Source organism: Grus americana, chromosome 1 (genome assembly GCF_028858705.1).
Source record: "Grus americana isolate bGruAme1 chromosome 1, bGruAme1.mat, whole genome shotgun sequence".
Classification (NCBI taxonomy): Eukaryota; Metazoa; Chordata; class Aves; order Gruiformes; family Gruidae; genus Grus; species Grus americana.
The window spans coordinates 67,418,293-67,443,757 of record NC_072852.1 but is presented as its reverse complement, the minus strand read 5'-3'; the positions used below and the strand labels follow the sequence as shown (position 1 = coordinate 67,443,757).

At 38.3% G+C, this 25,465-nt stretch overlaps 1 protein-coding gene across 5 annotated transcripts; it reads right to left on the bottom strand.

Annotated features, from left to right (window-relative positions):
* Window positions 1–632: 632 nt before the first annotated feature.
* Window positions 633–24,659, bottom strand: AMN1 (antagonist of mitotic exit network 1 homolog). 5 transcript variants are annotated; one of them, XM_054828294.1, is made up of 7 exons: window positions 24,537–24,659; window positions 17,885–18,017; window positions 14,107–14,251; window positions 11,722–11,939; window positions 7,599–7,655; window positions 4,454–4,565; window positions 633–3,786 (listed from the first exon to the last, which is right to left on the bottom strand). In XM_054828294.1, exons 1-7 carry the CDS (start codon window positions 24,596–24,598, stop codon window positions 3,713–3,715), a joined length of 801 nt encoding a protein of 266 aa, XP_054684269.1. In that variant the 5' UTR covers window positions 24,599–24,659; the 3' UTR covers window positions 633–3,712. The 5 variants fall into 5 exon arrangements, with proteins under 5 accessions (XP_054684269.1, XP_054684277.1, XP_054684307.1 ...); XM_054828302.1 differs by having other exon boundaries at window positions 24,474–24,601; XM_054828332.1 differs by lacking the exon at window positions 24,537–24,659 and adding an exon at window positions 24,308–24,444.
* Between the last annotated feature and the right edge of the window lie 806 nt (window positions 24,660–25,465).

The window sequence follows — 25,465 nt, the reverse complement described above, 5'->3', positions numbered from 1 at the left end:
GGTTTTAGTAAGTAGAAAGTGACTAAATAGTAATAGTTATAGGGTAACTTTATCCCCTAGAGAGTAGGCTCAAGTGATCTACATTCCGTAACTCTGCAGGGGTAAAAAAAGGCAATCTATCATCATGGGAAGCTGGTGAGGGATGAAGAAATCTTACATTCTGTTCAGAAACATCACAGAAGGAAACTAAATAACAACAGGGAATGAGTGTCAGGTATAATTATTTTTCTCTTGAGGAGAAGTTGCTGGACAACAAGCTCCAGAATCACTCTCAGCTACATCTGCAAGGAAGAACCCCCTGCAGGTAAATAAATAAATAAATAAAAATTGATCCACAGGTAAGAGGCTGTAAATTCAGCCATTTGAAGAAGAAACCAATGTTTTCAGAGCAGTCTTGAAAGAACTGTCAACTTTTAGCAGTTAACTGTTGAACAAGCAGTGGTGGAACTAATAACTGCAGAATGGAACACAATGCACCTACAACTATCCAAATACCAGGTGATGTGGTAGAAACTTACAGATGTGAAAAAGTATGTGGTTCTCACTCAGAAAAGCATGGTGTTTATGCTGTAGGACGTTTAGGAGCACATTCAGATGTACATGGTCGTAACATATAATTTAACAAGTTTTCAGAACTGTCCAAACAGAAGACTTAAACTTTAATCTTCAGAACAATATGTGAATATTTTGCAGTGCTTACCTAACAATTTACAACAGTAACAATATCCAAACAATAGAGAATATGAAGTGATAAGTGCATACATTTTCTTCTCCCACTTCACCCAGTGCTTGTAAACATTTGTTGAAAAAGACTGTGATTTAATCTGAACCAAAAAAATATTCCGGTAGTGTTATGCTAGTAATAAACACATAAGAGAGCAGACTCAAGCTCTTGACAGTAAAGGGTTCAATGTAAGTCACATTAAACTTTCAAACCTAAAAATACAGTGTTAAATCATTGCAGCGTTGTACAGATTTTTGAGCACAAAGTGAGGATATACCACTAAGTTACACATTTAGAAGAGGCTATAGGAGAAGACAGTAAATCTACATGCACATTTAAGGACACAGTGTAAGCTGCATTTGCCTTCAACATGACAAATCCAAGGTTACATTAGCAAGAGGAAAAAGGACAGCTTTGCCAACGAGGTCAGCAGTAGCACTGTCCCACAGATAGACATTTTTTATGTATCCTTTGCTGTTGCAGATTTTGGTGGTCTTCCACCGTTAGCTGCTTCAACATTATCTTAATTTATAGTTTTCTTTCTGAATGTGGCACTTGAGAGTAACTGGCGACCATCACCACACTATGTTATAGTTACACGTCTTACAGTAACAGACTGAGGGGACTGAGCTTGTTCAGCTTGGAGAAGAGAAAGCTTCAAGGGACCTATGAGCAGCCTCCTGTGAGGAGGTTGTCAGGATGACAGCCAGGCTCTTCCAATGAGAAAGGGTGTCAGTTGAACAAAACAGGGTCAAACAGGATAGAAGGAAAACTTTTTTCCATCATGAATACAGTCAAGCAGTGGAACAAGTTGCCTCTAAAGGTTGTGAAGGCTCTTCAGTTTTTGAAGCCCTGACTGGATAAAGCCCTGACTAAGCTGGTCTGAGCTCTCAACTGACCCTGCTTTGGGCAGGAGGTTAGACTAGAAACCTCCCGAAGCCCCTTCCCACTTGTGTTAGCTTACAATTCTACTTATGCTTTTTGTGGCATACTTCCTGAAACCGGGGCTGGCAGCCTGATCCTTATGTTTCACTAATTTGACACAATTACTGAGCGTGTCATTGCTGCAGCCTAATCAGCTAGATGGATCAATATGAAAAAACAGTACAAACCAAATTTATTGCCGACTCATGTCCAAGAGTTCAAAGGAATGATGGGCCCTGACTGATACCAGGGATTCCACAGGGCAAAACAATAAATTACGCTTTAGCCAAAAAAAGGGAATAAAATGTGGTAGATTAGGTTCTTAGGCCTCTATCTGGTCCAAGGATTTGCTGCAATTACAGCCTTCAGATGCTAGTTGCTAATGTAGCAACCAACTCCTGTTTGCAGGAATGGTTTGTACTGGTGCAGTTATACCTATAGCTATCATAGGAACACATTCATCACTGGACTAGGCCATGGTACTGCATGCAACAAGAGTTAGGGATTTAGGCACTAGAGTTTGAAAATTATGCTTCAGTTACACTTGAACAAGTTTTCTAAATGGACTTGCTCATCTATAAACCATGTAATTAACAGAAGAACGGAGATTATTGTCAGACATCATAATATCCTTTAATATTACTGGGTGCAACATACATTATCTTTTACGCAATTTGACCTGAACTTTAAATAGATTAGTAGAAGACTGGTTTATTTCTGCAACACTTAAAATGAGTGTGGCTATGACAAACGTTAAATTGTAAAGTAAACATATTCCTTACGGTTCCCTAATCTAATGGGTTTCTAAGTGTCACCAGATCCATGTAAGACTACCCTAGCTAAACTCTGCTACTTCCAGATGCAGAGTATCAACATAGTGTGCTACCTGCCCTGTATAATGCTAAAATTGCTAGCATTTAAAAAAGTTTAATGTAGAAGTCATAGAAGGTTATGCTGTTTCAAGAAAGCAAATGAACGTGACTTACAACTGTGATGAGAGCACTGCTCCATCATGTAATAAACTCATTCTACATTTCTCATTTTTTTTTCTTTAATATGACTACAATTGAACCATATATAAATGGTTGTTACTTTCAGCTTCTGGAGGCCACTGGAGATACAATAAACCACATACAGCAGAACACATACTCTGCTGAACTCTACCATCCTGAGATTCATGTACTCGGACATAAAATTTGGTCCTATTTCACTCACAGCTATGCTTATGAGGACCAATGTTTTGTTCCCTAAAAGGATCTTCATGCAGGAACATAGGCAAAAGCCAGAGTAAATAAGTATTTGCCCATATACAAGCATCTTTTATTGGTCATAGCTACTACTCTGAAATTTGTTAAGTCACCACAATAATTTCAAAGTAATTATGTGTTTACCTGTTCACAGACTGTACTTTTGGATGTGTAAAAATCCAGCAAGTATTTGATTGTAAATAAAAACAGAAACCTGCAGCATCGGTAACATTAGAAGAAAGGTACCTATGTTTTTCCTCCAGACCTAGCAAAAGTACATGGTGAAAGAAGACTGTTACTACTTAAAATACATTTGCACTGCTGTTAACACCACTTCCATTCACTAGTTCTGTCTGTTGACTTTTGTCAAAGTGCCAACTTTACAGACACTTGTGCATAAGCGTTAATACTATGTTTGGGCTTAGTACTTTTAGTTGCAACTGCCCTCTCAGACTACAAACTCAGAACAGAGACATACTTAAATTGGGTTTGTATATGTAGCCAAAATGCTGAAAGATGCTAAGCAGTCACCAAATCTGATACTGCAAGGAGGCTGAGCAATGACAGTATAATATTAATTATAGTTTAACTTTCCTCTTAATGAAGTATGATCAGTGATGCAAAGAAAGAGAGGACTCCAAGTAGAGACGATGGGAAGCTGAGACTCACAGGCAAGGACTGGAATGGTGATGGAGACCTCTGGTGGGAACAAGGAGTGAAACAATCTGGTGGTACCAAAGTCACCAGCTATTTCTCCAAGAAAGAGAAAGAGCTATCCCATCTGTAAACTTTACACTCGTACGTACACAATAAATAATCAGTAAACAGTCCATGTTACTTGCTTGATTTTGTTTGATATGACTAGCTGTTCTAAAACATCTCGGGAACGATCTGCAAAAGAACCAAGGAATTTCTTGTTATTCATTCAGAATATATATAGGTGGTGTTTAGAAAGTAGGTAAACAGCAAAATAATTCAATTACATATCTGCATTTATGCTTATCTTGCTATTATGATATCACACTTCAGATATACCCGTAGTAATTCAAACCCACTTGGTTCTTTCTCCAATCACATAACTGTAAAGCATCGCCAACCAACCAAACTTAAAAAACCCAAGATAGATCATAACCTCTCAAGTTTGTTTTTTGTTTTGTTTTGTTTTTTCCCGGGCTGACCAGTCCTAGTCCTTTCTACTGTTTCTTGAATGAATGCTGTTCCATACTTTTGGAACAGAGTAGGGATTTGAGATGCTAACATTTTTCTGAAGTCTTATCATCAATTTTGGGTCTTCACCAGCAGGGGGGGGTGGGTGGGGAGAAAGGAAAGAAAAAAAACCAAACTCCAAAACAACAAAAAAACCCCTCTCTGCAGGTTGCCATATTTCAAAGCAAAACTCTCACCTTGCTTTTAAAATCTCAGTGCATGATTATTATTCTATCTAGTAAGTTATTATTTGTTTGGGATTATTTACAAAGTATAGTGTGCTTTTCCAGAGAGCAACAAGATACTATCAGGAAGCAATTACTCTTCTTACTCCCTGCATGATTTGACCTACCTGTCACCAATGGGCATCCATGGAACAGAAAAATGTGTATCTTCGGACAACAAGTAAGGACCGCTTCCACAGCAACATCGGTCAGATTCACACAGCGTTCCATGTGGATCTCCTGTTATGAAAATAGCAGTAACAAAAGCCTGTCAGAGCACCCATAGTTTTGGGGACAGAGCTTTCCTTTGTCCAAACATTTTCAGAGATCCCCACCCAGAAGAAATCATGACCTACTACTCCTCCTCTGTGCATTGGTCCCACATATGGTCCTGTACACACCAAGAAAATACCCTCAGGAAAAACAAGACAGCCTTTCTGTGAAGAGTCAAAACTACAAACACAAACCTGAGCTTTCCCCAAACACATCATTCAAGACAACTGAGAAAACTCTTCAATGAGATTCTATGGTGTTTGAGTCCCATCAGTTTTCTTATGACACACATTTATTCTCCTAGCATTTTGTTGTTCAGGAGAACAGAACCCAAACTGAATTCTGGGGTTTCCCAAAACAAGATTTATGAGTGTCTGCTGAAGTTCCTGATATCTATCAATCTACATAGTTCCTAAAAGAAGTCTAAGAACTTCTCCTAAGAGTAGACTAAAACCTGCTCTCCATTTCTCTGCAGTTGTATAACTAGTACCTGTTGTATGTGCTAGGGAAATAATAAATTCAGAATAAATTAACATATTATTACCAACTTACCCCCTTCTCCCCCAAACTGCCTTACATATCAATAAATATAGCATACAAGAAGAAATGCAGAAAAAAGACTATCAAATCTAATGAAAATAGGACTTGGGAAAATATACTTTGTGGATCCTGGGGTAAAAAATAAAAAAATCCCAACAAAACAACACATTGTTTTATTGTGAAAGACTGTCTTTCCCAATGATAAACTCCATGGACCTTGAAAGAGCACAGAAATGAAAGCAATCTTTTGTAATAAATGCAACTTTGTACAGAATGATGACACAGAAAACAAGAACTGTATTCAGATACACAAAATATACAAAAGCTGATATATGTATAATTTTTAGTTTATTTTAATAAGTGAAATGTGGAATCTGAATACCTCTGACTGAAATAAAAAGATTTATAAATCTGCCTGCTAGTTATAGTTTGAGAATTTTACGACCCTATTTTTTCCACCGTGTACCTGACATTAAAATCACTGGCTATAAATTTGCACTTTGGTGATAGGAAACAGAAGTACAAGGATTGTGACACAGACAAGGAAATGAGTTACACTCAAGAAGAATTTATTTTTCTTACTGCTTGTAAACCAAGAGACCTAAACCGTTCCAGCTGTTTATACTAATAGAACACAACTTTTTTTTTTAATTGTCATTGCACACAAAACCAACAAATTTTGCCTTATTAAAACTGCACAGACCGCCCCTCCCCCCAAACCTCCCCCACCCAAAAAACAAATGCAAAAGCACTTAAATACATGGGTTTCAAGAAAATGGAAACAAGTACTGAGCACAGGAAAACAAACAAGCAAAATCTGTACCACTATTCAGTCTGGCATGACTGAAATTTCCCATTAGTTGTTCTGAAATCAAAGCCCACCACCTCAACATTACATTCTTAAGACCTGCTTCATCTATAAGTGTTCACGTAAGCTACCTAACTTGTTCTTCCTGATCTAACACAGCTTCCACAGGCATCCATGTGCAGCACACACAAAAGAAAGCCTGTGCACTTTCAAAGAAATAGTAACTACAGCAATGTGACCAGGAAACAACAAAGGCCACATTCTGCAAGCTGGAAATTTTTGTTAAAAATAAATGGTTTGAAGAAAAAGGGCTTACATACAAGAACATAATTCTCTACAAACTGTGGACAGTAATAATACAGAAGAGGGAAGATAATACTGAGAGAGTAATTACACAAACATTGCTGGAAAATAGTTCAAAACCCTCTAGGAACTTTACAGAACCCCGCTCTACTCAATAGCAAACCCAAAACTTATTACAATAAACTTCTGAAAACTTATTAAAATATTTGTGTTTTAAGGCATATGTAGTGAAGACTTTTGAGAGTGACCTACTCCAAATGACAGTGATACACACTGCTTTACATTTGTAGGTTGGATACAAGCGGTGTCTTATGAAGACTATTTGCATAGTCTCAGGGTTTAGAAAATCTGGAATCAATGTTTTGCTACAGCTAAAGGTGTAATCAGCTAAAAGACAACAATATTGTCAAGTCAATTATAGTATATAAAAAAAGATCTCTCATTGCTATGATCTGAAAAATAATAATTTCATCTTGTACCACAAGACTTACCAAGACTAGGAAGATTGTCCAAAAAAGACAAAAATCAGCTGGAAAAAAAGCAAAACCAAACCTAACTGTTCACCCTCCAAATAAACCAATAACAGTTCTATTTTTTTCCAGGTTATTAATACTGTCAGTTGACCCAGATTTGGTATTTTGTTTAGGGTTTGTTTGTTGTTTTTTTTTGTTTTATTAAACACTATAAACTGGCAAAAGTATGACTTGTTTCCCCATCTTAGTTTCTAGAGGATTAGCTTGGACTCAGAACCAGCCTTTATGAAAGCAAAAGCACACAGCCAGATAAGAAATGTACTATATAGAAAAGTAGATCATTTATGGTAAGAGGTATGGGATGCCTCTTCTCCATCATTTTATCACTGTCTCAATGCCTAGAGAATCTTTATGTAAATACAACTTCAGTTTTACAGCTGCTTTCATGAGTTAGATTTACCTATGCGGAGGTGCTAAGTGATTTCTTAAATCCATGAAAGTATCCACATTACAAATTCTGCCTCAGTGTTCAACAGAATCAAGAAATAACTCCAAAGAAATCAAGGGAAAATGTTAAGCATTCATTTGCATTTAATATACAGCTCTCTAAAACAACATGAGTTAAAATAAGCATACTACATTCAACAGAAGAAAACTCATTTTGCGAAGACTGAGGTTCTCAAAAAGAGCTGGTCTGGGGCACTGCTACAGAGGCACAGAAAATATTCCATTCATAACCAAAAGCAGGGCAAGTGTGTACACAAACAAAGGCAAAAGTCAGTCAATAAAAACCATCCCTTAGAAGTAATACTGATAATTAAAAAATGCAGGTATTTGCTTTTGTTCATTTCTTTGTTATTAGATTAAGTAAGTTACCTTTAAAGTCTTTGAACATGTTCCACTTACGAGTGCTACAACGCCATCATCTGTTACCTAGATAAAAAACCATGTTATTAACACAATGGACTAAAGCTCAATTTTTGCAAACACAGCTATCTGGGGGCGGGGGGGGAGGAGGAAATTAATTTATTCCCACCCTGCAGTCACTGAATACACCTAACATTACAGTATTGTCTTCTCAACTAAGCTTGTAGAGAAAATTATCCAAGTATGGTTTTTGCAGTCTATTAAATGCTCTTGCATTTTACTTCCATGTGATCCAGCCTGGCTTTCTACCGGGATGTTTCCAACCGTGTAACTGCTATTTCTGTAGCTTCCTTGTCTCATTTAACAGCGGGTACACTATTCTGGTCAGAGGATGGCACTTTAATTTATAAGGTTTAAAGCACTTCTGCTCTCCCCAGACCAATTTTTCTCCTGTTTTCAGGATTGCTGGAGATGTTCCTGAAGGGTGTTTCTTGGGTTGGGGGGGGGGGGGGGGGGGAAGTAATTGTAGCAGTCTTATCTGCTGTTTTGCTTCAGGATAAGTAAATCAGTTATGTAAGACAAAAATCCCTCAAACAAGCAGTCTTACAGCAGTCGTCATACACTCGCACTAAAAGGTTTATCAAAGTGATTGGCTACAGCCAGCCACGCAGCAATGATTACCTGCAAGAGAGAGGAGAGAGACAAAAGACATTCCTTTCCTTAGGAACGCAAGAAAGGCCAAATTACTCACTTTCTTCCCAAATTCGTTAAGCTTCCTCCCCACTTCAAAAGCTGGATTGGATATCAGATCCGTCACACAGGTTTTTTCATAAAGCTTACATTAGATGGCAGGAATAGCAGTCATCAACTATACACAGTAAGGCTCAGCTAAATTTGACAGCTAGAATCCAGACGGATCCATGGAGGAACATGAAGGTCTCTAAGAATGGCAGGTATTGTCAGTACCTAGCTTAGCAGGTCATCGAGATGACAGCACATTTAGCTCCTCAAGACAAGCAGACCGGGAGACAAAGGGCAGTAAATGAATAGATTCTAATACGCCCATAGGTGGGACAGAATGGAGAGAGTAATCACTGTCAGTTCCTAAAGGGTATAAAATGGCACATCCAAAAACCAGTGCATGGTCACCAATCTAAGACTAACCCAAGTAAAGTGATGAAGACTTGACAGCCTCTGTCCCTTATCCTCCATGCCATCAAAATAAACCCAGACCAGACTGCCTGGTTGGTGCCTGAACACTGGAGAGACCATCTGAATGCTACTGTCTTGGTGCTTGTGAGTACATGGTTATGACAGGATGAGAGCATGAAACCAGCTTTGCATTACACCAAAGTCCCCTCACTTTCCTGTACAAGCTCACAGTAACCACTACTATACTATTACTACAGTATTGATGTAGGAAAAATAAGGGTTAAGACTGTGCAAAGTATATGCCACTTCAAGTATCTTTGACAGTATGTTCTGAAACTATAGTAACAAAGATAGGATCTCTCAATGGACCAAGGATTTAGAACAAAAGGACCCTTCAAAGTATTCTTTCCCTATTGTAAGTATATATAAAATATACCTAGCCTTGGAATAGTATCAAGAAATAGCATATCCACAGCTAATCTGTATTGATTATAATACTAAAATGTACACCCCTTTGTGAATAATGAGCATGCTAATTTGGGGATGTTTGAAACAAAGTAAAATGCATATGTATGATGAGGGCGGGTGAAAGGTGGCTAAGGATGTTTAAGAACACCAATCGGCTCCATTTTACTACTATAAAAAAAGGAATGTTTGATGTATTCAGAGTGCTGGCTGGTATTAGATGCCTGGCACCCTACTCTGCAGGCTAGAAATAAAAACAAATATCTTGACTTTGTGTGTGATTGACTCTTTGCCGGGTGAAGAACCCGGATTTGGGACAAGAGTATCGCAGTATTGTTTCCTACTCTATTGAATATCTATGTGCATTGTCTGTAATGCCACAACTGCCCATCCTCATCAAGGGATACACTCTTATACTGGGCATAAACCACCTGCAGTTAGTACCAAGCCACAAATACATCAGCTTCTTGGTACAGACCAGTTGTTACCTAACTGTGTGCATCTCTAGCAGAGGCTTACATGGCTCAGTACCAGCAGTTAAGTACGTTAGCAACCCAGCTCTGTTCTACATGAAAAGTATCTGGACAGATACAACGGCTAACCCGCAACGCTCCTGCTTTTACCAACACATTTTGCAGAGAACTAAACTGTCCCACACCCTACATAGAAACCTGCTGCAAGTCTGCACAGCCCTTTCAGGCGAGATTGTTCCCACAATTATTTGCCATACGCTGAGTCAATAAACATTAAAGAGGAAACGTACTGTTTAAATAGTGCAGGGATTTGGACTCTTGAGACTGTGTTTCTACCTGTTAACACTGCTGTGCTTTAGAGCACACTAGAAGTAGAGCAGTAAGTACAGGGTTTATGTATAAAACCTACCTCCTCAGAATGGTAACATAAGCATAGTGATACGTAAACATAGATAAATTTCTTTTTTATTACACTGGGCCACTGTAGCAGAGTTCTTCAAGCCAAGCTTCCGCTCACACTCTCTGTGTGCATACAGGGGACACAGAACTACCGCTCCTTCTCAGTTCAATCCTTCCCTTGCCTCACCACCAGCCCCCCATTCCTGTTATTTTGCACCACTTCTATACCTTCTATTTATTATACTTCATTTCTGCAGTCACCAGATGAGCCTATTTTTAAAATGGCTGTATCACCTTGAGGCATTTGGCCCATCTGTAGTCTAGCCCACGCCTGCTTCCTTGCTCCTGCAAGTGACCTGTGCCCTTCTTTTCCTGTTCATTTATTTCCAACATTCTCACTGTTTTACTTTTTCGCACAGCTTTGCCAGTTCCACTTGATAATTTTCCTATGCATTCTGGCACTTGAACACAAGAATATGGTTAGGCCTTGCAGTCTTTACAGGGATGAGCCATTCATAGTTTCTCTGCTTCATCTTAAATTTATTTCATTTATATTCAGTATATGTTTCCATTATTTTTAGACAAATGAAATTCAGAACTCTAGTGTATTATCACCATATGATTATCAGAAAGGAATAAAAGAAGTGTGGAAATGTTTAGTTAGTCAAGAAGCTTCCATCTCATTTAGGACCTATACAAGGAAACTTAGTTATTCCTATAAAGGAAGAGAGGGGCAAGGGAACAAAAAAGTAGTGAAATAAGTTTGAAGAAATGAGAGTTAAATGATAATAATAAAAATTACCAAAGAAAATATTAACATTACTTTTGATGCCCTACTTCTGGAAAAACTGAAAGAAGAAAAGCATCTAAAATAAGAACCTGCTACATGTTTTCCAGATCTGACACTTCATTACAAATGCTCTGTGCTTGACTCACGTTCAACATAATCACTCACAGTCAACTGAACGCTATACTTACTGCAAAAAAATCCTTTCCCTCACTTCATTATCTTACTGTAATTATGAAGTATGTTACAGTATTGCTGTTGCAGCTGATTTCCCCCTTCTCATGCTAAATATGGTTGTTAAATCCTCTTACCTGCCCTTTCTGACACTTTATATGTCATTCTTTCCATGTTGACTCCATAAGATAACTCCGACAAGCCATTCAGAAAGCACAGTCACTCTTGAACTAGAACTAATTATGGAGTGTTTACTTCTACTAGGGGCTTATATTGTTTGACATCTTATATTATTATTATTCAGGTCAGTTTGTCCTAACTGAAAGCAGACAATAATCTGTTCAAGATTCTACTTTCTTTAAATGAAATATTTTTGATTACTTCACAACCTGAAAAAAATGACTAAATAAAGGTACTGAAAAAAATCTCCAATATTAGGTAGCTTCTAATAAAAGTTTATCTTTGGGACACAATACATGCTGTAATACCAAAATGTGTGTTTTTCTGGTTACCAAGATGCAAAATATATCTTTCCTTTTCATTGAAAAGGAGGAAATTGGAAGTGAACTGTGGTCCTAAATCCTGTCAAGAGTATAGCTAAAAAGATCCCCTTTCAATTTTATCATGACAATCTTAAAAAATAAACAAAAAAAGTCAATTAGCCAATTGCCACCATAGTTACCTGAGTAGACGAAAAGTCCACACTGTGAAGAAATTTGCAGTTTTCTCCTAGTGCCTGCAGAGATGCATCCATGATGCCTGAACAGCTGCCCAAGTTCACTATTTGTAGAAATTGGCAGTTGAGCGCAAGTGCAAGAACTCCACTGTCAGTTATATCGCAGCACCTTTTAAAAGATGCTTCACGCAAGTAAGGACAGGATAAGGCCAGTGCTATGACACCTGTCAAAGAAACAGACTAATTTAAAAAATAATTCATTTTTTAACATAACCACCATGCTGAATCCAATGTGCTGTCCCCTGGTCACTGACTGATCAACTTTCACCTCATGCCATGCCAGTAAGACTCTGTACAAGGAAATAATTTTGTGGCTGGTTTCTTTTAATGCAAGGATAAGAAAAAGAAAATGACAACAAAGATAAAAATTTCTAAATGCTGAATTCCCCTCCATACTGCAGAGGGATATCTGTGGGATATTGTATACATGAGGTATCACCTCAGTAAGTACATGAAAAAAAGCTAATGGCTGGAGAGCAGACTGATGATAGTGCTAGGTCCCACTGACGGTGCAGTGAGTATCAGGCAAAAAGCAAGGTAAGAAGTAATGTCCATTTGATTTCAAGAAATCAAAACAATAGTTCAGCAGCAGGACAGGAACCAGGTACACCTACGACACAGCTCAGGCCAGGACTGAAGGTCCATGGGCAGCTGGTGTAGGTGGGCATGACAGGTGAGACCAGTCATGGCCATTAGGGTCTGTTGGTGCCCTCTGAGCCCTGATAGTAATAACAAAAAATTTTGCACAGAAGTGTAAGGAGGCAGTCAATAAAAGTACATGAACTACAGATACAATTAATGAAAGGGATTTATTTCAAGGATGATGGAAACATGAGGATTACAGTGGTACAGAAAATTACATCACTTCTGGATAGACAGAAATAAAAAGCTGAATGACATTAAGATATGTTATTATGTAAGAACTTCAAAGAAACACACATAAAATAGTACTTGCTTGCGTCAGAATCACTTTGCAAAGAATGACAGAAGAGACAGCAGTGGTAGTTGAATTTGACAGAGAAGTACTACTGGATATTGCATTAAAGGACACTGAACGTTTCACATGCAAACTAGAAAGCAAATGTTTCCTAGTAATGACAGGGCTCATATTTCTGGATGTGGTAGCCAGCAGGTTTCTTTACAAACAAAGAAAAAACTGAACACCCAAACAAACCAACAAAAAAACCCCCACGTTACTGAATTAGTAAAAGGTAACACTACTTTAAAATGGGGTAGTTTAGGGTCTTTTTTTTCCTGTAACTGAGTGATAAAGAACTGTTCCAGCTTAAATTAAAGGCTTCATAACTGATTCTCAGTTTAAAAAGGGCTCAGTTTATAAATTGGAAAGTTACTGAAGTTGGATTGACTAGGGACTTTTCAATAAAGAACCAGACTTCCCAGTTTTAATTGCAAAGTAATCAGGAAACTCTATCCAAATAGACGAAAAGTGTAAAGAGCTCTAGGCTTAGCTGGTACTGTAAGAACTAGTACCAGAAATCAGTGCACAGATGAAGGCATGGATGTAAGACCATCACAAACTATATCTCAGGGGTTGAAGAGCATACAACAATGAGGTGACACTGAAAATAGATAAAGTAATTTTTTAAAAGTTTAACCAATTGCTTAAGTAAAAAGATAAATGTATCTACGCAGTGGTAAGAAAATACAAACCAAGACTATCTAAAGTATGATATACATTAACTTAATACTAAATTAATATTTTGCCTCAATTTTCAATAAGGATGAGTTAATGATGGAGCAAAGGAGTAAGTGTAATCAAAAGACAAAATAAAACTTGTGGGGAATAAAATTCAGCAAGCTTAATTCTTTTAAGCTAATGGCTCCTGATACTTTTAACCTCCAATTTCAAGTTGTAACACCTGAAATCCTAAGGTCCTAAAGCACGTCAAGTCTTAAGTCAGAGAAGATGCTATAAGCTTATTAAATAAACAAATACATTTAATTAAAATGGGGGAAAAAAGTAATTTAGGAAATCACAAGCCTGAAACTTCAACCCCAGTGGTACTGGTAAGGCTCTGGAACAAGTTTTCAGGATGGAATAATTAAGATGAAGTGGAAAACACCATCAAATGTAGCATAGTTTTACCAGAAACCTAGCATAAGAGTAACCTGATAGCTCTCTTTCATAAGATAATCAGTGCTCTAGGCCTATAATTTACACCACTGAAGTGACTTTTAATTAGTATTGGTGTGGCATTGGGGATTTTTTTAAGCAATATTTACGCTAGATATTTTTTGCAATTTACTCCAAACTAACAAGAAAAATAAAACAGAAATAAGATCCCAGTTATCTGTGCACAGATAACATACCTTCTGAAGTGATTCCCAATCTGTTTTCTTTGCAAGAATTTAAGTTGATTTTTTTCAGTTGCTTGCAGTTATAAAGCTGCAATAATGCATTATCTGAAATATCACAGTCTCGGAGGTCTAGAGACTCTACAGTAGGGTGCAATACCTGGAACGAAAACCTACCATTTCAGTCAAACTCTGCTACGTCATAGAACATGCATATTTTTATCTAAAACACTTGTAAAAGTTAGACATCACATAGAACTTTTAAAAAATATTTACTAGAGGATGGGGTTACCAATCCTGGGAACTAAAAACTCTAAAGAAAATATGGTGTATTTGCCACAACGGTTCATCTACAGCATGAACGTTCAGTTTCTGTGATTACACCTAGAATAGGAGCACACTAACATTACTATTTGAACAGTGTAAGTACTATTTTGATGGTACAGTTGCTAACACTAGTGCTTCTGCCAGCACATGTTTACCAAGGATAATACCCTCAAACTTCCTGAAACGACTTTAAAAGCAGAAATCTGAAGTGTAAAAAAATACTGACTGTGATCAAAACTTAAATCTCCTGAACAGATAAGGGTAATATTTGAAAGATATTTTGCCCCAGAGTATTTTTCTCATGTACACACACACACTCTTTTTCTTATAAACAAGCAATCTCATTATTATACCATGAGGAGGTACCAAATCCTCATTAAATAGGCTCTATCATTCCCACAAGACTATACGTTGGAGTTTTTGTGAAATCTTCCCCAAGAGGACATTTATGAAATTCAGACCCAACGTAATGGAAGGCATCAGATTTTAGTAACAATAGCCATATATCTTACCTCTAATTTAAGTTTCAAAGATTCTCACTACTTTTTAATAAATACTGTTTATAGCCCCCTCTTGTGCAAACAATCTATACCTTTGCTAAGCTGTCCTTCAGATCAATAGGCAAGTGTTTGATCAGGTTTTCACATTACCTTTTATTACTTTCTCTCTTAACTCTCAAGGATAGAAGCATATGGTAAATTTTCATGCACAAATAAAGATAACAGCATAGCTGACAGACTTCTTAAAGGCCTATTCCTTTCTCAGGTTCACCATTCTAACAGTTACAATAAAGATATTACAAGGAATGCTGTTTTTCTGTTTTGCAAATATGTAAGATGCTAAAATAAGCCTTTTGAAAAAAAGCAAAAACCTTCTAGCAGATTATAATTGCAATGTTTCTGCAAAATGAATGGCAGACCTCAGACAGTTTGACAGCTTGTTCTCTCCAAAAGCTAAAAGCTTCAAATATGTCTCTCTATGCCACCAACCCACCAACATATCCCACAATATGCTTGTGAGTAGTTTTCACAAGATAACATGCAGCTCTTATTTCACTCAGATTTCTGAATTCATATCTAAGGAACTAAACCAGCCAAACCCAGAGATGACATGCTTAAAGCCAAGGTGACCACCAACATTTATTCAAGATTCTTTCCCTGACTGTTGGTCGCCTTTCACAATTCCAAATTGCCTAGGGGACAACAGAAGTAAGCGAACTGCTGATTTTGAAGCCACATGAGAAATCTTATGAGAAAAGGAGCCATTAGATGCAAGCAAGTCTAAACGAGAAGCAACCATACTATCAGAATACTGCCTATTTAAAGTAGCTGGGGTATTAAGCTTCCCTAGCCTGTGATTCTTCACATACTCGGGTATTACTTCGAGGTTTGCTTTCTATTGTTATTCACAGATGCATATTCACCGAATGCATATACTAAAATCTAATCTGTCTCGAAGAAGATGGAATTTTAGACAGAGTAAGTATTGTTTGGATGCAGAGTACAGGAGATTAAAGTACAGACTTATAGCCTCTGGATATGTGCAGAATGGCGTTATAGATCTTTATGGCAAGAGTGAGTTGGTATAAGGAGTTTAGCACATGTGTCATGTAAGGCTGCTCCGAGCAAAAAGCAGAGCCGGAAAAAAAAAAAAAAGCAGCCTGATAACAGAAATCTGGGCAAGAACAGGGAGGTAAGAGATGAAATAGAAGTTTATACATAAGTGCAGGTTAACAGAATTTCAACTGGAAGAAATTTAATTTTAAGCAAAATGCTTAAACAACACCAAAGTATAAAAGCAAATGAGAGAACACAGCCTGCCTGGAAAATTCCAAAAGAATAGATTTAGCCACGATACTGTAGAGACTATGAAAGAAAAGGGCAGGATGGAAGCAATAGCAAAGAAAAAAAAATTCCTTATCCATATGTAAGACTAATTGAGACGTTGCAAATGTGTCACATTTAGAATACTTTGGTTATATACGGTATGAGCAAGAAATAGTAACAAGAGCTAACCAACACAGGCCATACCTGGAAGATGAAAGAAGAGGAAAACTGAAGAGTGAAATGGTATGGAGAAATAGTGTGAATTCAGAATTCAAAAGCTGGCTAGCATTTTTTTAAAAAAATGCACGCGAGAAAAACCTGGAAACTGTTAGCAAAGAAAGCTAAGGTATGATGTGCCCAAGAAAAGTGATGACAGCTAAGGACAGAATTGCAGGAAACTGCAGGAACGGAGAAAGGAAAAACATAAGAACCAGAACAGAATATCCCAGTGTCAGATGGAAAACAGGCTCCAAGAGAAGGCACTGATCAACTGCTGAATGACAAAGACAGATAAGATTTTACAAAAAGACAGAGGAAAAGATTGCAACAAACTCCCTATTTTATTTCCAGACTAAATGTATCCTAAAAGGTTTTGTGCATTTATACACACACAATCGTATGGTTTTTATTTACATACATCTCTTCGGATGCTTCCAAAGGATTACTTACTAAAAAGATAGCCTAAACCAAATTTTGTCAACTCAAATTTTCCAAAATAAGATAAATTAATAAGATTCTGATTTTTGCTCAAAGACTTATTTTGTACAATCAAAAACTGGTGCATACTAAAGACAAAATTTTTTGTTCATAAGTTTTCCACAGTACTTTCGATTCTGCCTCTAGTCTTGGCTTCCCTATTCTGACTCTGAGAAACTGATACTATTTGCCTCCTCTGAGTTACAGGTCAAAGTAGGAATGAGCAGTGAGTCATTCATTTTCTGTTTCACCAAGGCTAACCTTTAGCTTTCCTCAATTCTCAGGCCTCCCTTTAAGGTTAACCTCAATTCTCATGCCTCCTTTTAAGGCTAAACAAGATAACAGTAGATAGATACCAAAATAGATGTGCCCTTGAATTTACAGTTAAAGAAAAGTCATTAACTGGTTTCATTTTGAAACAATGACACACATCAGTGAGCAAAAGAGATGAGAGAATTTGAACTATCAATTTCTAGCCCTAGCATCATTGTATTTCAAAGAATCAAAATTTACATAAATTATATTGAGATCATGTGCATAATATCAATAGAACATAACAGAAATCTAACAGGTTCCTGACATCTTTTCATTACTAAATTATGCACTAACTTCTTGAAACAGACTACATTCAGGAACAGAGACTGGTTTGCAATAGAGTCTAGTTTCCCATACTGAAAAGGGATAATATATGCCAACTGATTATACAGAAGTCAATTATCACTGAAGGGAAAACATTTTGGATTTACTTGTCACTCCAAACATAATCACATTACTACTAATACAGGACTACTAAAATTATGAAGTTTAAGGAAAAAAAACCCTGTAGAGTCATGGACAGAGTAAGCGAGCCTGAATTTATCTGTTGTTGCATGTAAACAGTTTTAGTTTAGTTCATCCTTATATATTAACTATCACGGACAGAACAATTTTGAATGGGTTCTTACCTCACTGATATTTGAATCAGTTATTTGCCCTTGACTACTCATTAATTTAATCAGTTTATCCTTTATGTTGGGTGGCAATGACTTAATATCTGCAGTATATCTGGAAAGGTTCTTTGTCAAACATTGAAGGCATCTGAAATAAAGGAAAGTTACAGTACGGTTAAAAATATGTATTACATATTAGAACTAGAACAATCGAGTCATAAGATGTCGGCTTCTGCATCAAGCTATGCTGCCTTCAAACCTTATCAGTTCCAGCTGTTCCATGCTACCACCAATTCAGTTATTGCCCTTTGGGGTCAATCAGCTGATCCCTCTGTGGAAATGTTCCCCAATCAACTGCAGGCAAAAAATACAGCCTCATTCACTGCAATCACCAACCCAGCTCACGAAATGAGTTTGCTGGTAGTATATTCACAAGCTCTAAGAAAAGCCTTTTCACCAGCTAAGCCTCCACTTGGTAGGCAATAAAATATTTAGTTGGGACAGCTAGTTCCAGAGAAGGGACATCTCTCTTTCACCTCAGTTAAAAACACTGAGGAGATATTTTCAGATGTACTATTTTGTTCACTGTCTAGTTTGTAGTACTCTTTAAATATGAATTGTAAGCCTGTGCTCAACCCTTTTAACCTTGTGCTTAAAACTAGATCTGATCACAGAGGATTGTCACCTCAGACAGAAATTTTTCTGTCTTAGTGGGGTCCAGGATATCACAGATCAACAAGTCTGTGGTCCTACAAAGCAGATTTGACACATGGAAAATATAATATACAGGGGAATGTGAACCCACTTGGATATTTACACAGTATTCAAAAAGCCTCCTCAGCAATAGTTCTTCAAGAAATTAAGCTGCCCTGGGATGAGAAGGAAGGTTCTCACACAGCTGGTTGAAATCCTATCACAATCAGAAACATTCATTGGTTTGACTCAGGACAGCCATTGGGTTTTTTAATAGCAATATTTTAGGCCGCCTTCCCCACCCCATGCTTATCCATCAGAATGATTTATCAACATGAAGGAAACAGCCCGATTATCATATACACCCAGCTAGAGATTTTGAACTAAAAATAATGCCAACATACACTGCACTTTCTATACATCATAAACATCCTGCTCTCTGGACATCTTCTGTACTCAAGGTCAAAATTGTTTCCCTGTTCTGAGCAATCTGCTTCCTTTGCCAGATACTGAAACTTGACTTCAAGTTTCCATCATGAGATACTGCTACATGAGAAATTACAAACAAATCTCAAAAATACACAGGGCTTAAGTATTCACCTGAAAAGGAAAGTCTAGGCAGAAATAAATATTAATAGGTCTACTAATATCACAGAATGCTGGGTGATGCTTTAAGACAAGATTTGAAATCCTAGAATTTTACCTGTGTGAATGCAACAAAAAGGGATCATTTCAGGAAGAATACGTCATTAAGAGACTCTAGATGGAAGAGGGCTTTTTGGGAGACAACATGAAGAACTTTACTTAAGCTTAATAAAACAGAGAGATCAGTATTATCCAGATGTATGTGGAATAGTACCCAGGTGGAACACTTGAAATAATGGTTTTCAAGGTCAAACATACAGAAGAGTATTTACTTATGCAATATTGAGTACTATAAAGGGACACTAATCATGCAATCTTTTTTTTTTTTTTAAGATTCCTAAGACATTTTAGTGTATCATAGGATACATAAAATGTTAATGTCCCAACCTCTGCAACTTTAAATTAACACTCCCAGGCTTACTGAAACACCAGAGGCAACTCTGGGAAGAGTTTATGAATAGCTTCTAAGCATCCTGAGCATTCTGACCTTCAGAGCAATCACCAATTGTTAATATGCTAAGAGACAACTGCTGGTCCTTAAGGAAGGAGTTGCAATTCTCTGAAGGGAGATTTTATTATCAAAAAACAAAGTCCCTAGGTAAATTAGGAACATAAACTAGAGTGAAGCTAACCAACATCCAGAGATAACTGAAAAGGTAACACTCTGTCATCTAGGAAATGCCAAGACTTTAAAAAGGATTACACTACAGCAAAATTAAAACGGAGGGAGTTGAAATGGGGGAGGAAGGGTAACTCCTCACTGTCCCCCTCTTGCTTAGAAACTTAACATGAGTCCATATAAATGATAACCTTGAATTGGAGGTTCTATTATCTATTGATCACAGCTACCTGAATTAGATTCCCTAGGCCAACTTTTCTTTTTAAATCCTATCCAAAATTTTGAAAGAAAATATTACTGTCCTACAAAACATTTCGCTTTTGTAGAATCAACATTTTTCCATTAACTCAGACTACTAATAAACTCAGAGCAAGTACTGCAATTGCACAGTAACTCTCTCTACTGTAGCTGGCCTCCATATGTTTATGTGATCTGGCTACACACAGCAATAACTAAGATTGGTAAGTAAAGAGTATCATGCATTCACCTGGCAGACAGATTTTGTCCCAGTCTAACTTAATGAAAGAAGCCATGAATCCTGATTTCATGGACAGGAAAAAACTGAGTAGTGCTTTACTCCTGTAATGACCTGATAAAAGACAATTCCTTCTTGCACAATGCCAAACTGCTTTTTCCCTGCTCCACATTATCAGAGTAGTTACACCAGCTGTTTGTAGTTCAGAGTTGTCTATAAAGTGTCAAATGGCATACTCATTTGTTCCAAATGTGTCAAGAGGTACAAAACAGAAAAGACCTATGATCGTTAACCTTAAGCTTTATGATAGGGTTAAAGCCTTATGACAGTGTTAATCCCAGACGAGCCCCCAAAAACTGTTACCGCTGAAACGGCAATAAAAACTTTCCAAACAGAAATGCTCTTCAGAAAGCCAACATTGGTTTGTCCAGCACTGGGTGCAAGGCGGATCTCTCCTCTTAACATGCCCACCTACTCTTCAAGCCCTTACACATTTATACCCTTAGGTTACAAAATTACACTTACATCACTACAAAATTACATTTACATCACACTGTTACCTTGTTGTGATTGGTAAAGAGCTTTCTCACTTTGGTTTAAAGCTATAGACTTAAAGAAATTCAAAGAGCATGCCCAGTGAGGGGTGGTCGTACCTCAAAGGCAGGTAGCTTTTAGCATGGAGGTGTGTTTTGGTATTATAATTAGATTATAATGAACAAAGTTCAGTCAAAGGACATTATTTTCACAAAAAATAAGATATTACTTGCATCCACTGCCAACTACGTGCTTTATCTATTCTATCGTTCATGTCAGGTTAGGACTATACAATGGACATAATCAGCAGCCACAAACTGGTTAGCAACATCAAACGAAACACAATCACCCAACCACTACCATACCGTTCTGCTCAGAATGTTCCCTTCCAATGACCACGATTATCCATTCGGTTACAACGGGACAAATGTGTGTATTTCCAATACATAAAACAGAAATTAGATCTTTATGACTAATTACTCTACAAATAGCTTAACTTAGATCAGTAATATAAGACATAACTTGAGAGAAAGAAAAAAAAAGAAAAAAAAAAGAATGTTTCTAAATATTTCCAATATCATGTTCCTCTGCATGTAACCTTTGGATTGCTAATTTCTCTTTTGGGACATGGGGCAAAGGCTAACAAGTGGCAGACAAGCAACAGATACCATCAAGCAGCATAAACACCTTAATAAATGCACTTTCTGTTAGGTTTGGAAATCTTAGAAATAATGATCTTATTAAAAGGACTACTCCACAGACGAATAGATTTGTTTCAGTTTTTAGTTTCTGCTGGAAATTCTGCTAGTTAAACAATAAGCCTAACCTTCTTTCTTATGCTAACCCTCAAAGTGCAGCCTGGCACAAACAGATGGCTATCACCTGATTGGGGTAAGACAAGAAACAATACACTAAAATTACACACATTTGTTTAAAAGTTGTGTAATTGTTGGTTTCAAGTATTAGTCATACTGGTATAATAATTATATTGTTACATTAATATAGAAAATCGCTGTAGCAGTACTAATAAAGTAGTGTAAAAAAATTAGTAACCAATCAAAAGTAGAAATTGTTTATGGTATCAAGCACTACAGTATACGTAAAGAAAAATTACTAGGTCTAAGATCTAAGGTTAATCATGAGAACATAAGCATGTAGTATAATGCATGTCTTAAACATAATTTTAACAGATTAATCATGCACAACAAAAAAAAGTATGGGTACTGTTTTAGCTTTGCAAAAAGAAAAAAGTTACTAGAAAGACAGAACTCTTGTGATTAATTTCTATTAGCAGTCCAGCTGTCATCACACACCACTCTAATCAAATGTAACATCCAAACAGAGGTTGAAAAGACTAGCTCTGCTCCTCTTGTCTCCCCAACCACTTTTTTCTACACCTTCCTCATGCTAGCTCTGAAATTCACGGTTGCACAGCGAGCCATTCAGCATGTGATCTGAATGAAAATTCCCATGACTGAAACTGTGAGGTCACAGAAATAATACCACCAAAACAAGTGGCTGAGGGCAGGGGGCAGCAGTAGCCTAGAGTTAAGCCAAATTCGATTTAGCAAATAGCCACAGCTCTGGAGTCCCTTATAGAAAACTTTTTTGCAACAGAACCTTGCTTGGCACCAGAATGCCACCAAATCACAGCAAATTAAACTCACACCAATTAAAAACTCTAGGGAAGTCGAAACATTGAGGCTCTATAATCTGAAGTGTAGCACAGATTTAAACAAGGAAAGAAGTAACATTTCCAGTGTGGAAGCACATTAAAGACCCACTAAAGTTAGCACAGTGTAATGAGGGCACCTGTGGCAGGTCACTGCAGAAGACACTGCAATGAGGAGACAGTGATTTCAAGCAAAATCCGGGCAGAGTTTAACCACAGGCCTTGCCTGCAGAGACCCGTATGTTAGCATCAGTGACTATTACATAACCTGAGCACACATCACAGCTGCCTTTAACTCATTCTCCTGCAGACATGTAAAAACGAAATGCCTTCACCTACCCTCAGTGACTGCTGGATGAATTTGGCTGGCTGACTGTAACAGAGAAGCCTGTACACGGCTCTGACTCAGTACAAGTAGATTACACTACCCACATTCTTTGTCTAGTCTTGAGATTAATCAGCATATCTACATGTAACATTCCTTTACTTGACCGCAGAAATGAAGACTAGTTGTTTACTTCCAAAAAAATCTTATCAAAATTCTAAAGACCACAAGCATGAACCTGACCACAGGTCCATGCAGGGATCTGTGCAGCATGCTGATCAATGTGAAGGGACATGTCTCATGCTGCGATAGCCGGGGTCCTCAGCATCAGAAGGCACATGAGGCTGCTATCACGTTTTCTATTATTACTATTCTTTATGCAATAAACCAGTTAACTAGCCTTGAGAGCCCACACCTTTCTTACTGAGATCCCAAATAAACCAGCACCTCCTTGGTGCAAAACAGCACCCTACCTTTGGCTAGGGCGAGTCAAATAGACCTTCTGAGCCTTTGAGCTGGGGGCTATGCGTGCACCTACCATGTTCCCTCTCCTACAATGGATGCCTATTGAGTGATATGAATGGGCAAGCAGTCCTTTGTCATACAAGGGCACACACATCAGTTACATGCTAAATATGTATTTATCATACGACATCTACATTTTGGCCACTGGATAAATGAATTTTTTCTGGCAATTCATCCTGAAGGAAGCAGATTGTCACCATATACCGTATCTAAAAACTTATTACAAATTTAAGATTAATTTTTTTCTCTTGAAGATACTAAGTGGCTAATGCAGCCATGCTTGAATATTGAACTGCAAATCCAGACTGACTACTTAGTTCAAATTTGCAGAAAACACACCAAAACCGATGCACATACATGGAAATCAGTCAGCTATGCCAAATCTTCTAGTTACATCTATCTGTCTCTTGCCACAGAATTTTAAATTTAGCTTGTGAGAAAAGCTTTTTAAAATTAATTGTATTCTCTTCAAAAAGCTGGTTGATATTCTCAGAGTACATTACTGATCTGCAGTTTAAACCAGTAATCACTTAAATTATAAATGTTTTCACTGTTATTGTACTTTATAGGAAACAATAAAACACATATTGGCTACACCAGGGCAACTATAATCTTATCTTCAGTGCTTTAGAAGAATAAAAGTCTAAGAGTTAACTGTATTGTTTGCTAAATAATTTTAGCTGTCAAAACAAATATTTTAATCCTATGCTGTCTCCAAGTCCCTCCTAAACACAAACGAATTTGAAATAATGAAAAACTCAAAGCAAAACCCCATTCAGTGGATTCACTGGGGCCAGATGAAGCCAGGGATCCTCAACCATCCCTCTACATCCAGATCTTCTCCCAGACTGTCACCTCTGCCAAACCCTGTCACCTGTCCTGTAGCTCCCGCTGAACTCTGCCAAACCCTGTCACCTACCCAGCCACCACTACCAAACGCTGTCACCCACCTACCAACGCCCTGCCAAAGGCCTGCCAAACCCTGTCCAAATCCCTTCTCCGGGCTCCCCCACAGGAGGGCCCCGCAGGCTACTTCGGTGGCGCTCCGTTTACTCGAGGCCGAGGCCGCGGCCCCGCCGTGAGGGCAACGGCCTGACCCGCCCGCCCGGCACCCACCGGACTTCCCTGAAGAAAAGGGGGCCGGCGGGCACGGGGGGAGGGTGTCGGGGCGGCACTCACAGGTCCAGGAGGAGCTGGACTTCCTCGCCGGCGCCGTCCCAACCGCCGCTGAGGCGACTCATTGCGGCGGCGGGGAACGCGGCGCCACCCCAACCCAACAGCTCCGAGGGACGGTGCCGAAATGGCGGCAGCTCCCTCCGGGAGCCGGGCATGACGGGAGATGTAGTCCTGCTCCCGGCCCGCCCTGCGGTCACCTCAGGGCTTGTGGCGGACAACGGAAGGAGTGCTTCATGGAGCGATTTGAAATACTGTGGAAAACCCCCCAAATGTCGCATAAAGGGTCTGTCTCTCCCCACTTTCAGCGCTTAACATTTAGGACAGAGTATCTTCCAAAGCCTGGAAGAAGTACGGGGGAGCTCGGGAGCCTTCAGGCAAGGGGCACAGTTATTTTAACCACAGTTTCCCTCATTGCTGCCATCAGTAGAGTCTTACCACGGCACCATCTCTGTTAATCTGCAGAGGCGAGAGAGTGCTGATATTTCTACCTGCTATTCATTTTCTCTCTCTCTTCCTTGCCCCCCCCCCCTTTTTAACATTTCTGCCTGGATAGTGTGATATAAATTGAGACCACACAGTCCTTAGGAGCTAACAACATTATTAGTGTATAATTGCTGTGCATAATCTTCAGACCCAAGACTCGTCACCTACCCCTACTAAAAGGAACAAGCAATTGACTAAGATAAGGAAACCTCTGTTCTCGCAAAATTAACTGAAGGATCTGTATCTAAGAGAAACACGGGTTGCTGATGATGCCTGATAACTTTGCTGGAGTCGACAACTGAAACATCTGGATTAACAGATAAACCGCAAGGATGCTGATGGATGCTGCTGCTGCAAGACCTACAAAACATACTTTTTTTACGATTGGTTAATTAGAAATATGCATTAGTAATTGGATCAAGTTTCCCCGAGTGGCTGGTGGCTTGCAG